The sequence below is a fragment of the Oncorhynchus mykiss genome, chromosome 4, assembly GCF_057628025.1.
Source record: "Oncorhynchus mykiss isolate SJ-2025 chromosome 4, ASM5762802v1, whole genome shotgun sequence".
Classification (NCBI taxonomy): Eukaryota; Metazoa; Chordata; class Actinopteri; order Salmoniformes; family Salmonidae; genus Oncorhynchus; species Oncorhynchus mykiss.
In genome coordinates, this window is record NC_143025.1 from 21,060,657 (window position 1) to 21,077,223 (window position 16,567).

Sequence of the window (16,567 nt, forward strand, 5' to 3'; positions counted from 1 at the left end):
AACAAACAAACATGCACACACACTAATCTGCATGTGCAGACAACATAATTCACACACAGACAGATACAGCATGACACCCGGCCCACCTACACACAGGCACAAAGTGTTCCGGACCCAACGTAGTCACATTAATGTCAGTAGTAGTGGGAGTAAAGACATCGGGAAGTGATCACTCCCTGTGTCTCTCAGACAGACAGACAGACAGACAGACCCACCCACCCACCCACCCACCCCAGCCCGGTGGCTCTCTGGCTCTAACTGGTGCTAATGCTTTAATAGTGAGGATGAATCTTCTTTGTTTGCTCATGTCAAGCTTAAGGAAGGCACTCAGTGCTATTCTTTCCATCCAGTCCAAAATATAATTATTCTTCCTAAGTTGCACTGAGAAATCTTCTGATGATTCATTGTTTTGGGCTTCTTCTCTTCTTAGAGGGCTTCTCTATGAGCTCCTGACCGTGCTGTGAACTCTCTATGACGCATACACACATAGAGACAGAGCGAGAGAGCTCTGATAACACCCACTAAACGGCATATTCTCCAACAGTACAGTAGACTTTCTCTAACAGTGACCTCTTGATCCTCTTCACTTGAACAGAGCAGCTTCAAACCATCCCACACGGTCTGGCCCCATACGGTAATAAAACTAAATCTTTGCTCAAATGCATGTAATGCCTGACAATATTCCAAAAATGCATGGCTGTGACATCTAGTCTACAGGGTGGCCAAAGTGCTTCCTAATTCAGCTTCTTAAATTACTCTTTAGATATTGATCAATGGAAGATCCTTTTTTTGGCCACCAAGCCAAAACTTTGGCAGTGATATATATATATATACACATCTTGGAAATTCATCTCCTTGTGACAGTGGGAATGGAAGCTTGTTGTGTGCAACATTTCTAGTCTGTCTATCTATGGGTAACACGCTCGACCTGCTCAGTTTTTCACCACAAAACACCAGAAAAATTGCAAAAAGAGTAAAACCAGTTCATCTGCTTTTACACGATGATTTGACTATTAGATGTTCAATGTTTATTTTCAAATAAATATTAAAAAAGGAATCGTTTTAAATATTCCACGTGTATCCTAAAAAAAAAAAATAAGTTTGGGGATGTCTGATCTGTAAAACACTCTTTGCTCTGCGATGTCTATAGATAGTAAGTTCAATTTTCTCTGTGAGTGTGCTGCTGCAGTCCTGTCCCCTTGATGTAGAGTTTGATTTTTCCTCTCCCTCTGATTTCCTTTCCTATCCGTTCCTTTCTTCTCCTTTCATTTCCTATCCTCTCCTTTCCGTTCCTCTCCTTTCATCTCTTGTCCAGTCCTGTCCTTTCCTCCCTGAGTTGTATGTCTCTAGCAGAGACAGATCAGCCAGTCAGGTACGAGAACAGCAGGCACTGTGGAGTCCAGAGGCTGCAGACAGGAAGTGGGAGATTTCCTGGAATGTGCCTTTTCCCCCACAGTGGAGCAATAACAGCACTGCGCTTCTCCTGTTTTTGTCCCGCTCCACTCCACGCTGCTGATCCCTGTCCTGGTTCTGTGGCAGAGAGACAGAGGGGAGGGTGGGGGAGAGTGATGTGGGTCCTCAAGAGGGAACGCTGGAGGCCGGGTGTCCAGGGGTCAAGCCAGGGGGAGAGGTGACCCCTCTGTCCAGTCCCCCAGTCTGTGCTGTGTGTTTAACGTATCAGATCTCAGGAAGAACAGCACCCCTCCTCCGGCCCCTCAGACAAACAAACCTCCTTTTCCCAGATTTGCTCTGGACTATAATGTCTGTTGGCGCAGCAGTAGGATCTTAGTACTGTCAATCAAAATTATTTATCATCCCAATGCAGCTGACACTGTTTGTACTGTCTCTTATTTAATCTGAACAGTGCAGCTGGGAAACTCCACTGTGACACTGAGACTGATTTTTTACTTTAAAATGTATGTCAAACTAAAACCACTGATTTCAAATTTAAACAAACCATAAAACTCTGTGCACAAGGAATAGTTTTAACAATTTCCACAGACAATTGTACAAAAACACATTTACTTGAAGAACAGTACAGATGTAAAGTTCGGTAACAGAATGACGGTTTGTGTTTTTCTGTTAACATTCTCTTGACATACATTTTAAAGTGAAAAAAATGGAGTCTCAGTGTCAATCCGTTATCGTGGAATTTCCCAGCAGCAAACTGCATCCATTGCACCATAGATCTTAGCCCTCTTTCTCTGCATCCCAAACCAACTCCTTGTGAAATGGAAGATGTGTCCTCATCAGTCCAGTTAATCTGAGCCGTGTCTGTCACCGGGGGCAAACTACCTGCCATCCACGACACCTACAGCACAGGAAGGCCAAAAAGATCATCAACGACAACAACCACCCGAGCCACTGCCTGTTCACCCTGTTACCATCCAGAAGGCGAGGTCAGTACAGGTGCATCAAAGCTGGGACAGAGAGACTGAAAAACAGCTTCTACCTCAAGGCCATCAGACTGTTAAACAGCCATCACTAACACAGAGAGGCTGCTGCCTACATACAGGCTTACAATCATTGGCCACTTTACTAAATGGATCACTAGTCACTTTAATAATGCTTACATATCTTATATTACTCATATCATACTGTATTTTATACCATCTATTGCATCTTGCCTATGCCGCTCGGTCATCGCTCATCCATATTTGTCTGTATTAGGTAATTGTTGTTGGATTATTTGTTAGATATTACTCCACTGTCGGAACTAGACGCACAAGCATTTCGCTACACTCGCATTAACATCTGCTAACCATGTGTATGTGACAAATAACATTTGATTTGAACTCCTTGTGAAATGGAAGATGTGTCCTTGTTGGTCCAGTTGATCTGAGCCGTGTCTGTCACTTTGACAGAAGGAGTGTTGTGAGCAGAAGGATCACATCATTCCCCTCTGAGAGCAACACAACTGTCCCCAGGGGAGAGCCAGGGGTCACAACTGTCCCCAGGGGAGAGCCAGGGGTCACAACTGTCTCCAGGGGAGAGCCAGGGGTCACAACTGTCCCCAGGGGAGAGCCAGGGATCACAACCTTTCCCACTGCCTGTCGATGCTTCCTAAACCCATGGAGACTGATGAGGATGGTGGGTCAGGCCAGCCTGGGAACTGGCCTCCAGACAGGGTACACAGGGCTTCCCTGGACCCCTGACCCTCCAGATAGGCAGCCTTTGGGCCCTGGCCCCACCTGCAGCCACCCTGAACTAGGCTGTTTGGGGACCAGTAACGTCATGGCTGGCACCGACTGACACTTTGTGTGACGTTGTGTGTGATGCTTTGTGACGTGTGTTGCATGGGCCAGTGTATGAGAGTCAGAAGACATGGGCCACGGCATGACCAGCCTACTCTCCCACAGAGAGAAACCCCTCACAGGGCTCCCATTGTCCTCTAGCAGCCTAGTCCTATTAGTACAGTACATGGCTCACTCAGTGCCTTGTGTGGCTGAAGTTATTACGAGAGACATACTACTATCGATCATCCTAATAGCTTCATAAAACTATCCAAATATTTGACCACCTACTTTCAATCTCTCCACTGACTCACACAAGTGGTTGACTACGTGTGCAAACACATACACAGTGTAACAGTTGTTCACTATTCTCCCACCCATACACTATTCACAAACAATACACAGTAGTGACTGCATCGCCAGTCTTCCTTGCATTTTCTCTCTCTAGTCTAACTAGGACTATCTGGCTTAAAGGTCCAATGCAGACATTTTCATCTCAATATCAAATCATTTCTGGGTAACAATTAATAACCTTATTGTGATTGTTTTCAATGAAAATGGTCAAAGAAACAAAAATAGATTCTTAGCGAAGATACATTTCTAAAGCAAGAATTTTGCTAGGACTGTCTGGGGTAGGGAAAAAACTGAAAGCTAGCTGTTATTGGTTTTGAACTCCCTTTCTTATTTGCCTAGTTAAGGAAAGGTTAAATAACAACTAATTAACCTCCTGGGGATGTCACCAGGCAGGCCAAAACTCCATTCCATAAAAACAGGCTGAAATTTGAGGTTGATCGTTTCAAACAGTTCTTACACTAAAAGGGCTTTTTCATAATTTGAACAATTTCACAGTATTATTCCAACCTCAGTGTGTAAATATATATAAAACACAGACAATCACATTTGTTTTTACTTCGTTGGGCATTTAATCACAAGCATTCATGCGCAATTTCCATGAAAATCTCAGTAGTCGGTCAATTATTATTTTATGATTTTTCTGTATTTTGTCAGATTGTATCTAAAATGAAACATTTTAAGGGGAAAGGGGAATGAGGAGGGGTTATGGGGAGGACTGCGAGTGCAGTAGGCGGAGCTCAGCTAATCAACAGCGGGACGAAGGAAGAGGACGTGTGAAAGACAGGAGGAGGAGGAGGAGGAGGAGGAGGAGGTGGAGGATTCGAAAGCGGGGGGGCAACACAAACAGAGCTGTGACTGATTGTGTGTGTAGTGGAGGAGAGCATATTTTACAGAGCAGGACCGCGCCGTATGTTGCTGGGAACTGGAAACATTTCTTGCCTGGATGGACTGTTAGCATCATTTGATGAGAGAAGCGCTGACAATGAGATTCGCCTGGAAAGATACAATGGTAAAAAGTTACTCCGTTTTCCGTGCTGCAGACTTTTGTTGATTTTGCGGTTTGAGAGTCGGCTTTTAGAGAGGCTGGGAAGGGAGAGGGTATTAGGCTTGGGGAAGTAGTGGATAAAGGAAAGGAGGAGGGGACAGCGAGAGGGATACATTTGAACATTTAGTTGTAATTTTTTTCTCACCCTCGACGCCATCGTGGTGTACTTTAAATAGTCTTCATTAATCTCTTGCGCGTAAACGTTTTGCGTAAAGACGCGCTCTGGAAATGTTACTCTGGCCTAATATGACAGTTCGTTTTTCGCTGAAGACAAAACACTTGTCTCTGAGCCGAGAGTGAAATGAGGCCTGAGGTGATCTCTCTACCGGTCCTAGTCGTCCCTGAGGCGATCTCTCTACCGGTCCTAGTTGCGTCTGGAGCAATCTGAGCACAAAGCCAACACCAGATAAGCCCAAAGACTTGACACCGTTGTTGTTACCTTGAGCGTATTCTTTTCACATATAGTTAATTAAACCAGTGTGTGTTATGTGATGTTGTCAGTAGAGGGTTGAATACATACTGCTCCTATATTTGCCCGAGTTTAATAGTCTCTTCTGTAGTCTGCATCTCACCTCCACTGGATTGCAACATCCTTCCAAACTGGAGCCTGTCCAGCAAGTCTGAAATGTGAGTTTATATCTTGGGGTCATTTACTTTGTAGTATCTAAACTCATTCTTATTCACAGCTGTATCTTTCTCAGATTTGCAATTGTATTATAGGCCTTTTAGATGGGTCCTTTTTAGAGGCTGAAATGTACACTGTACATAACTTGTTTAATCTCTCTTTTTACAACTCAGCCCAGGGCCTTTGGTACACCATGTGCCCCAACTTGGTCTACAAAGCAGGTAGACTTTTAAACCTCTGTCTGAAAAACATTTCTGCCTGGCACAAAAAAACAGTCTCTGTGCACATACTGTGGACTCAGCAGGCTGGGCCAGTGAGCAGAAGGACCTCCTGATATTGTTTTGGAGTGGACTAGACTACATAACTCAGAGTTAAGTATTTAACTCACAGAGAGGCAGCACTGTATGGGAAATTAATGGGAAATGCATACATGCTGGTGTAACAGTATAATTTTAGACCGTCCCCTCGCCCATACCCGGGCGCGAACCAGGGACCTTCTGCACACATCAACAGTCACCCTCGAAGCATCGTTACCCATCGCTCCACAAAAGCCGCGGCCCTTGCAGAGCAAGGGGAACTACTACTTCAAGGTCTCAGAGCAAGTGACGTCACTGATTGAAACGCTATTTAGCGCCCACGCTAACTAAGCTAGCCGTTTCACATCCGTTACACTGGGTCATTTTTATCTCCTGCACTCAATTACTCCTCTGTGGCCTTCTTGCTCTCTCTATTTCTCTTTCCACCAGAGCCCATTGCCATCACACACTGTTTATCAGTGTCTGGCTGATTGTTTGGGGTGGGTTCCCTGCCTGGCCCTGTGTGCTTTGTTTTTGATAGAACCCAAACAGCCACCCACAACCGCCCCGGGCTAAGTGCCATTGGCCTTCAGAGCTGGCCATTGAGCCTGACCTTTAACTCTAGCTGCCACCACTCTGTTTGGGGAGAGAGTGGACTTTGTCCTGCTGTTGTGATGCTGGTGGAAAGTGAGAGTGTGGACTTGGCTGGAGTGCGCTGTCATCTAAACAGCTCCTCTTTATGGGTTTAAAATGAGCCCTGGTCGCCATCACACTGGATGTGGCTCTGTTCCCTGCCTTCGTCCCTGACTGGGCATATTTTAGAATTTGAGAGGGTAAACTGCTGTTCTGTGCCTGTGTGCTCTGCATAACTGATGTGTCGCCAATACGGAATCAGAGCCAGAGAGTAGAGACTGCACAGTGAGGAGTACAGGTTGAGAGCTTTAACTTCCTCGTTGTCCAAATCACTAAGGACTTAAAATGGTCCACTCACGTGCACAGTCGTGAGAACTGCGCTACAGCTCCTCTTCTCCCTCAGGAAGTTAAAGGTTTTACAGCCGCACCATTGAGAGCAACTTGACTGGCTGCATCACTGCTTGGTATGGCAACAGCACCGCCATCGATCGCATGGCGCTACAGAGGGTGGTGCGGACAGCCCAGTACATCACTGGGGCTGAGCTCCCTGCCATCCAGGACCTCTATATCAGGCAGTGTGGTAGGATGGCCATGAAAATCATTATAGATTCTAGCCAGCCAAGCCATAGACTGTTCTCTCTACTTCCGCACGGCAAGTACCACCGGTGTATCAAGTCTGACACCAACAGGCTCCTGAACAGCTTCTATCCTCAAGCCATAATACTGCTAAATAGCTTAAGGAATGGCTGCACAGACTGAGTTGACCCTTTTATTTTTGTACTGTCTCTATGCACACTCACACTCCAACACACACACAACATGCACACATTTGTACTGACTATGCAAACACACTCACATACAATCACCATTTACATTGCTGCTACTCAGTTTATCATATATCCTGATGCCTAGTCACCTTCCACTATCAACACACCCTATTGAACACCTTTGGGATGAATTGGAACGCCGACTGCGAGCCAGGCCTGATCGCCCAACATCAATACCCGACCTTACTAATGCTCTTGTGGCTGAATGGAAGCAAGTGGAAAGCCCTCCCAGAAGAGTGGAGGCTGTGGTAGCAGCAAAGGGGGACCAACTCCACATTAATGCCCATGATTTTGGAATGAGATGTTTGACTAGCAGGTGTCCAAGGCACAGTCCATCACCACTAAGAGGTGCTACTGAAATTGTATATGGTTATATTACTTAAATGATGGTGCAACACTAATCAAAATGATCTTATTTTAGAACAAATGCACTTTCTCCCTAGTCGGATAGCGGTCGCTGTCTGCGTTTCTGAAACATCACTGCACTGTTGAATTGGTGCTTTTTCCTAGACCATGTTGCTATGTGCATAATAGCAATGTTAAACAGCATATTGGGGTTGAGAACAATGCCGCGGAGGCAGCAGCAGAATGAGGAGATGGGAACAGACCTCGTCTTAATTGTCTAAGAAAAGTGAGGAGAGAGGAAACCCCAACTCCATTAGGTCTTTAATCAATAGCCTAACCGTTAAATGTGCCTGGCTTTATAAACTATCAATATATCTAGAGAAATAAGACAGATCTTGTTCTGCTGCCTGTTTGAGTGTTTGTTTAATAACCCACTGATTCCGTGAGCACCAAGCCTCACACAACCACATGTCGGATAAGCAATTTCACAAATTCGGCAGTTATTCATCTTTGCTTTGATGTAATAAAGGCTTTACACTTTGTTGTTGTTAGAACAGCCGGTCTGGTATTATTATTTATTTCGTGTTTACAGCTTCCAAATTGTTAAATTATATTTATAATAATAACTCTAATTTTTCTTGATCTCTTATTATTATTATTCTAAGTAATTTCATTATCATTAGTAGGCTTAGTCTGGCAGCCTTGTATAACCACCATCAAGCTGTAGGCCAAAGAGAGCATCCTGTGTAGTCTTAATACAGTAACTCATTTATGTCTATATTTCAATACTTTCACTTACATTCATTCATGTCATCACATACCATCTGAGTCATTCATGATTTGAAATGCAATCAAGCATTTCTGTTTTAAAATAAAATTAAGCGACCCTTGAATAATTAGCGTAAACAATAAATAAACCGTTCCATTTCGGAAATTGCATTCACGAATGAATGCTGCTGTTTTTAATGTTTGCTGTCATGAAGGCTTTACAACAAAAAAACATTACAACAGACTCTGGTACACTTCTCATGAATTAGTGTTTACATTGTTCCAAACGATCATAAAAATGATATTGTAATCAAACAGCACCGGTTTCACAGCATTTGCTCTTTACCATCTTTTTCTTGATTTCGAACTTGATGAGCAACCAGTAAACATTCCCCCGTTTCAAGTTGATTTGTGATGTCCTCTGCATCCATTTTTCTGTCACATGTGTTTGGACTTTATCACCATTTTTATTTCTGTGATTATGATAAGCTAAAGGTCAGGCCTTATTGGTCACGTGCATGTGATGCATAGATGTGTCACAAAGAGAGCAAGGGGAAGGGAATGTTTTCCCTAAACAAATGAGGGATTTTGGTAACAGAACTTTTCAGTCAGAAATGACTGTAGTTATGTTGCAGCTTCAGCAACATGGACATCGTGATAAACACTGAAGTTCTGTAGTGGTTGCTGCAGCATGGAGGGGAGCGAGACAACAGGTGCTCGTCACTTGCTGTCCAATTTTTTTTAACACAATGCAGCAAGTCTGAGCACAATCAAATCAATTGCGTTTGGATTTCCTCTAGTCATTTGTGTGTCCTAATTATTTCATCAAACAGTGCGCTTAAAGCATCAGACAAGCTAAGTGCATATAGTTGATTTCAACACATAAGATGTCTATATATGGAAAAATACAAATTTTTAAGTTTTGACCAATCCAGTGGTTAACTCCCTCCGCACATTTGGACTCATCAGACCAAAGGACAGATTTCCACCAATTTAATGTCCATTGCTTGAGTTTCTTGGACCAAACAAGTCTCTTCTTATTATTGGTGTCCTTTAGTAGTGGTTGCTTTACAGCAATTTGAACATAAAGGCCTGATTTCACAGTTACCTCTGAAAAGTTGATGTTGACATGTGTTTGTTACTGGAACTCTGTGAAGCATTTATTTGGGCTGCAATCTGAGGTGCATTTAAGGCTAATGAACTTATCCTCTGCAGCAGCGCTAACTCTGGGTCTTCCTTTCTTGTGGCAGTCCTCATGAGAGCCAGCTTCATAGCGCTTGATGGATTTTGCGACTGCACTTCAAGATCTTTCAAAGTTCATTACATTTTCCGGATTGACTGACCTTCATGTCTTAAAGTAATGATGGACTGTCGTTTCTCTTTGCTTATTTGAGCTGTTCTTGTCATAATATGGACTTATAGTCCTATCTTCTGTATACCAACTCTACCTTGTCACAACACAACTGATTGGCTCAAACGCAATAACAAGGAAAGAAATTCCACAAATTAACTTTTAACATGGCAAACCTTAATTGAAATGCATTCCAGGTGTCTAGCTCATGATGCTGGTTGAGAGAATGCCAAGAGTGTGCAAAGCTGTCATCAAGGCAAAGAGTGGCTTCTTTGAAGAATCTCAAATATAAAATATATTTTGATTTTGTTTAACACTTTTTTGCTTACTACGTAATTCCATATGTGTTATTTCATCTTTTTGTCTTCACTATTATTCTACAATGTAGAAAAGTTGTTTTTTTTTAAATAAGAAAAACCCTTGAATGAGTAGGTGTGTCCAAACTTTTGACTGGTACTTATACTTATATAGCTTAATTTTTTTTCTTCTTTTTGGATTATGTGTGTATTGTTTTTCTAGGTATTACTGCTCTATTGTAGCTATAAACACAAGCATTTTGCAGCACCTGCAATAGCATTTGTGTACGTGACCAATAAACTTTGATTTGTGGTCCTGTGTTCTAATCTAGAGGATGGTTTGTCTTTGTGTTAACAGTTCATTATGGCTCTCCCACAGAGCTCGGTGCAGGACCGGGGGGAGGAAGTGGAGGAGGGGGCCATATACAATGTGACACTGAAGAGGTGCCAGATCCAGCAGGCCGCCAACAAGGGAGCAAGATGGCTGGGGGTGAGTGGACCACTCTGCTCTTTCACTACAACACACTGGTTGAAAGCAATCGAACTTGTGAGAGACCTTGTCAGGCTCAAACAATAACCCTGCTGAATGCATTATGTCCATAGATAGATTTAATCTTGGACAGATTGTATTAATTTGCAGAGTTATATACAGTTGAAGTCGGAAGTTTACATACACCTTAGCCAAATACATTTAAACTCAGTTTTTCACAATTCCTGACAGTTAGGATCACCACTTTATTTTAAGAATGTGAAATGTCAGAATAATAGTAAAAAGATTTATTTCAGCTTTTATTTCTTTCATCACATTCCCAGTAGGTCAGAAGTTTACATACACTCAATTAGTATTTGGTAGCATTGCCTTTAAATTGTTTAACTTGGGTCAAACGTTTCAGGTAGCCTTCCACCATCTTCCCATATGTTGGGTGAATTTTGGCCCATTTCTCCTGACAGAGCTGGTGTAATTGGGTCAGGTTTGTAGGCCTCCTTGCTCGCACGTGCTTTTTCAGTTTTGCCCACAAATGTTCTATATGATTGAGGTCAGGGCTTTGTGATGGCCACTCCAATTCCTTGACTTTGTTGTTCTTAAGCCATTTTGCCACAACTTTGGAAGTATGCTTGGGGTCATTGTCCATCTGGAAGAACCATTTTAGACCAAGCTTTAACTTCCTGACTGATGTCTTGAGATGTTGCTTCAATATATCCATATAATTTTCTTTCCTCATGATGATATGTATTTTGTGAAGTGGACCAGTCCCTCCTGCAGCAAAGCACCCACACAACACGATGCTGCCATCCCCGTGCTTCACTGTTGGGTTGGTGTTCTTCGGCTTGCAAGCCTCCCCCTTTATCCTCCAAACATAATGATGGTCATTATGGCTAAACAGTTGTATTTTTGTTTCATCAGACCAGAGGACATTTCTCCAAAAAGTACGATCTTTGTCCCAATTTGCAGTTGCAAACTGTAGTCTGGCTTTTTTATGGTGGTTTTGAAGCAGTGGTTTCTTCCTTGCTGAGCAGCCGTTCAGGTTATGTTGATATAGGACTCGTTTTACTGTGGATATAGATGCTTTTGTGCCTGTTTTCTTCCAGCATCTTCACAAGGTCCTTTGCTGTTGTTCTGGGATTGATTTGCACTTTTCGCACCAAAGTACGTTCATCTCTAGGAGACAGAACGTGTCTCCTTCCTGAGCTGTATGACGGCTGCGTGGTTACATGGTGTTTATACTTGCGTACTATTGTTTGTACAGATTAACGTGGTACCTTCAGGCGTTTTGGAAATTGCTCCCAAGGATGAACCAGACTTGTGGAGGTCTACAATGTTTTTCTGAGGTCTTGGCTGATTTCTTTTGATTTTCCCATGATGTCAGGCAAAGAGGCACTGAGTTTGAAGGTAGGCCTTGAAATACATCCACAGGTACACCTCCAATTGACTAAAATTATGTCAATTAGCCTATCAGAAGCTTCTAAAGCCATGACATAATTTTCTATAATTTTTCAAGCTGTTTAAAGGCACAGTCAACTTAATGCATGTAAACTTCTGACCCACTGGAATTGTGATACAGTGAAATAATCTGTCTGTAAACAATTGTTGGAAAAATTACTTGTGTCATGCACAAAGTAGATGTCCTAACCGACTTGCCAAAACTATAGTTTGTTAACAAGAAATTTGTGGAGTGGTTGAAAAACTAGTTTTAATGACTCCAACCTAAGTATATGTAAACTTCTGACTTCAACTGTAAGTCTGTAGGCTAATTCATTGTGCAAAGTGTATGACAATAGTTTTGTGGATAGAGCTTGTCAGCTTCATTGTAAGATATACAGTAATACCAATTTGCAATCACAGGGTGTCTCATCCTGCGCAGGCCATACTAAAAACAACTGTTTCATGAGTAGCCTACTCAACTGTTTAGCTAAATGGGATTTCCTGATTTGCCGGTTCCAACTGCCATCATAATTCTTCTTTCCCTGCATGTTGCATCCTGTAAAAGCAAGGAATATAGAGGAGTACAACTATGCTACATTAACACATGACAGTACATATCTGAGTACTGGAGCATTATCCAGGCCGTGAGTGGGAGTAAGTGGGTGTTCTGTACATGTGACCTACCAGCTCGATTCAGTCTTATGTAGCAACATTTAAAAAACATTTTTTTTTACATTGGATAAAAGTATAGACTCAGATCTAGAAAAGTGTATATCATACACTACAGATGAGGAACAATGGGAAAGTAATTCTGCTTTGAAAGTTGATAAACTTGTAACCCCACTTCTGAGAAAATGGCTATTGAATGTTTTGGTACACCTTCTGGAGAGCTCTTTTTTTTGTCTACACCCATTCACCATCGTTCACACCCTCTTAAGCCTTAGCCCCACCCATCTCTTTAAGGATTCACATGTGAGGCCATGTGTTTAACAAAGTCAAGTATGGTAGTGTACTAAACAAACAAAAGATTTCAAGATTAAGGCTGGTTTATACTCCGTTTATCCACATGTCTGTGGACAGTTGTCGCAGTGACATCATGAACATTCTATTGTCGTCCAACATCAAACTTGTTATAAACACAAAAACGATAGGCTGCATGACATCTGGAGCCTGGGGTCCAAAATAACATAACTGGAGTATTTTGTTTATAAATTCATTTAGTGTGTGTCAATCTAGAAAACCAGGCAACTAAAAGCAACTTTCTAAACAATGTTTTGGTTTGTTTCTAGCTTGTTAGCTAGCTAAAGTTAAGTTAGCTGTCTAGCCAGCTCAATAATGACCATATCATAGCTGACAACGACTTAACTTTAGCAAATGTTTATTAATTTTTACAGGAATATAAACTCACATCAAGATCATTATTTACAATTTAATGGTGAACTAATTAAAGAAAATAGCTTACGGTTGTGAGTGTGACAAAATCAAAGCAGGGCATTCTGCCAGAGAATTTTAGAACTTGAACACTGTCTCGTTGGCCTAACGTTATATCCTAATTTGTCTTCAGTGCAGGTCATGTTGTTCTTCACAATACTGTCTCTGGTAAACACACACCATATCAAATAAAATCAAAGTTTGTCACATGCACAGGATACATAAGGTGTAAATGGTACAGTGCAATGGTTACTTGCATAGTAGAGTATTTTGTTTAGACATGTACAGTGGGGAGAACAAGTATTTGATACACTGCCTATTTTACAAAGCATGTCTGTAATTTTTATCATAGGTAGACTTCAACTGTGAGAGACGGAATCTAAAACATTTGATACATCAGAAAAGCAGAACTTAATATTTGGTACAGAAACCTTTGTTTGCAATTACAGAGATCATAAGTTTCCTGTAGTTCTTGACCAGGTTTGCACACACAGCAGCAGGGATTTTGGCCCACTCCCCCATACAGACCTTCTCCAGATCCTTCAGGTTTCAGGGCTGTCGCTGGGCAATACGGACTTTCAGCTCCCTCCAAAGATTTTCTATTGGGTTCAAGTCTGGAGACTGGCTAGGCCACTCCAGGGCCTTGAGATGCTTCTTACAGAGTCACTCCTTAGTTACCCTGGCTGTGTGTTTCGGGTCGTTGTCATGCTGGAGGACCCAGCCACGACCCATCTTCAATGCTCTTACTGAGGGAAGGAGGTTGTTGGCCAAGATCTCGCGATACGTGGCCCCATCCATCCTCCCCTCAATACGGTGCAGTCGGCTTGTCCCCTTTGCAGAAAAGCATCCCCAAAGAATGATGTTTCCACCTCCATGCTTCACGGTTGGGATGGTGTTCTTGGGGTTGTACTCATCCTTCTTCTTCCCCCAAACACGGCGAGTGGAGTTTAGACCAAAAGGCTCTATTTTTGTCTCATCAGACCACATGACCTTCTCCCATTGACAAACTTCAGACGGGCCTGGATATGCGCTGGCTTGAGCAGGGGGACCTTGCGTGCGCTGCAGGATTTTAATCCATGACGGCGTAGTGTGTTACTAATGGTTGTCTTTGAGACTGTGGTCCCAGCTCTCTTCAGGTCATTGACCAGGTCCTGCCGTGTAGTTCTGGGCTGATCCCTCACCTTCCTCATGATCATTGATGCCCCACGAGGTGAGATCTTGCATTATTTTCTAATAATTGCGCCAACAGTTGTTGCCTTCTCACCAAGCTGCTTGCCTATTGTCCTGTAGCCCATCTCAGCCTTGTGCAGGTCTACAATTTTATCCCTGATGTCCTTACACAGCCCTCTGGTCTTGGCCATTGTGGAGAGGTTGGAGTCTGTTTGATTGAGTGTGTGGACAGGTGTCTTTTTATACAGGTAACGAGTTCAAACAGGTGCAGTTAATACAGGTAATGAGTGGAGAACAGGAGGGCTTCTTAAAGAAAAACTAACATGTCTGTGAGAGCTGGAATTCTTACTGGTTGGTAGGTGATCAAATACTTATGTCATGCAATAAAATGCAAATTAAATACTTAAAAATCATACAATGTCATTTTCTGGATTTTGTTTTAGCTTCCATCTCTCACAGTTGAAGTGTACCTATGATAACAATTACAGACCTCTACATGCTTTGTGAGTAGGAAAACCTGCAAAATTGGCAGTGTATCAAATACTTGTTCTCCCCACTGTAGCTAGCTAGCTATTATACTCTGCTTCCACCGGGCATTCCACTGATTTCAAAACTCGGGGGTTTCCTCCAACACATTGGTGGGGCTGGCTTCTGGGTTAAGCGGGCATTGTGTCAAGAAGCAGCGCGGTTTGGTTAGGGTGTGTTTTGGAGGACGCACGGCTCTCGGGCCTTCGCCTCTCCCGAGTCTGTGCGAGAGTTGCAGCGATGAGACAAGACTATAACTCCCAATTGGATACCACGAAATTAGGGAGGAAAAAAATAAAGGATTACCTACACATACTGAGCAGCTCACGTTAAAGACCGAAGCATGCTACATGGCAGACCAATCTGAACTCCTCTCGGCATGTCCAGCCCATCCATTATCTCAGCCAGTCATGGCTAGTGGGAAGATTCCTGTCTTTTTTCAAGGCTAAACCAACTAGGCTCATCATTTAATCATTGTATTTGTATTTACAGATGGCATACAAGTGTGTTATTAAAGCTCACATGTTCCAGAGAGCATTTTTCCCAGAAAAGCAATTTTGATTAAAAATATTAATATTGACTTTCAAGTGCCTCTCCTGTGAAGTAGTGACAAGACATACACCTAGTTTTCTGAAATGAGTCATATGAGTAAGCCAGTGAAAGCAAGATGTTGTCTTTCTGTGGTTGTTGATTGTAATCCCCTCATTTATTTAGTGGGAAAGCAAGATAACGTAAACGGTGAGCCACACTGGTGCTTTGTTTGTTGTGGCATTGCCCATAGGGTACCATCAGAAGAAATGTTATGCAAATAGTGTGAATGTGCATGTATATTTTTGCTACTCGGCAGTCAGTACATTTCCAGTGGCTAGATGTTTGCCAGAGAGCAGTGCTGACAGAGTAAAGAGCTAGTGAGTTTGACTAAATGCTGTCCTCTTTGCTTCCCTCTTTGAGCCAGTGGACGGGGTGGAGGAGGGGCACAGATTGGTGAGTTTCCTGTTGTAGCATGCAAGCAGCACCAAGTTCTCCCTTTTTCTCTCTCTTACTCTCTTCACTCCCCTCATTCTTCCCAACAGACACCATACTCGGACACATCTTCTTTGGAATTCAATATAGAGTGCCCTTTGTCTCAACGCCTCTCCATCTGTCCCTCCATCTCCCTCTCCCCCATTCTCATCGTTCTAATATCCCTGGTTCTTTCCATCTTGTCGCATCGCAGGCGGAGGGGGACCGGCTGCCTCCCGGCCACACTGTAAGCCAGTTGGAAACCTGTAAGATCCGGAGTATCCGGGCGGGAACGCTGGAGCGTCTGGTGGAGACCCTGCTGACTGCATTTGAGGACAATGACCTCACCTACACCAACATCTTCCTGTCCACATACCGAGCCTTCGCCAGCACGCACACCGTGCTGCAGTTGCTGCTAGACAAGTACGTCTGGTTCTGGGCTGGGGGCCCATGGTGGCTAGAGTGTATAGCAGGAGCTGACAACAGCTGGTCCTGGTGGGACCTAGTGTGTGCAGGCTTTTGTCCCAGTCATAGTGCTATAACACCTGGTTCAATAATCAACATGATTTTGATGAAGTCACGTATGTGTAAGTGTTGAGCTGAGACAAAGTGTGTATACTGTGGCTCTCCAGAACCATGGTTGAAGAACACTACTGCTCTATATGAAGAGGCTGAAGAGACTGTTACTGGTCTCACTGCTTTTAGACTGATGGTAGATGGTGGTGCTGAATTCTTTTTTGTT

At 43.1% G+C, this 16,567-nt stretch overlaps 1 protein-coding gene across 15 annotated transcripts in view; it reads left to right on the forward strand.

Annotated features, from left to right (window-relative positions):
• The first annotated feature begins 520 nt into the window (after window positions 1-520).
• LOC110521487 (ral guanine nucleotide dissociation stimulator-like 1) overlaps window positions 521-16,567 on the forward strand; it is a 34,804-nt gene continuing 18,757 nt past the window's right edge. For 2 of the 15 annotated variants that reach the window (XM_090231448.1, XM_090231451.1), the window contains exons 1-4: window positions 4,455-4,596; window positions 5,193-5,259; window positions 10,132-10,263; window positions 16,040-16,248. In XM_090231448.1, the coding sequence (XP_090087574.1) occupies window positions 10,138-10,263; window positions 16,040-16,248 (335 nt within the window). In that variant the 5' untranslated portion in view covers window positions 4,455-4,596; window positions 5,193-5,259; window positions 10,132-10,137. Of the gene's footprint in view, window positions 635-4,313; window positions 4,597-5,192; window positions 5,260-10,131; window positions 10,264-16,039; window positions 16,249-16,567 lie in introns of those variants that run through there. The other 13 variants (XM_090231459.1, XM_090231460.1, XM_090231454.1 and 10 more) reach the window with 11 other exon arrangements.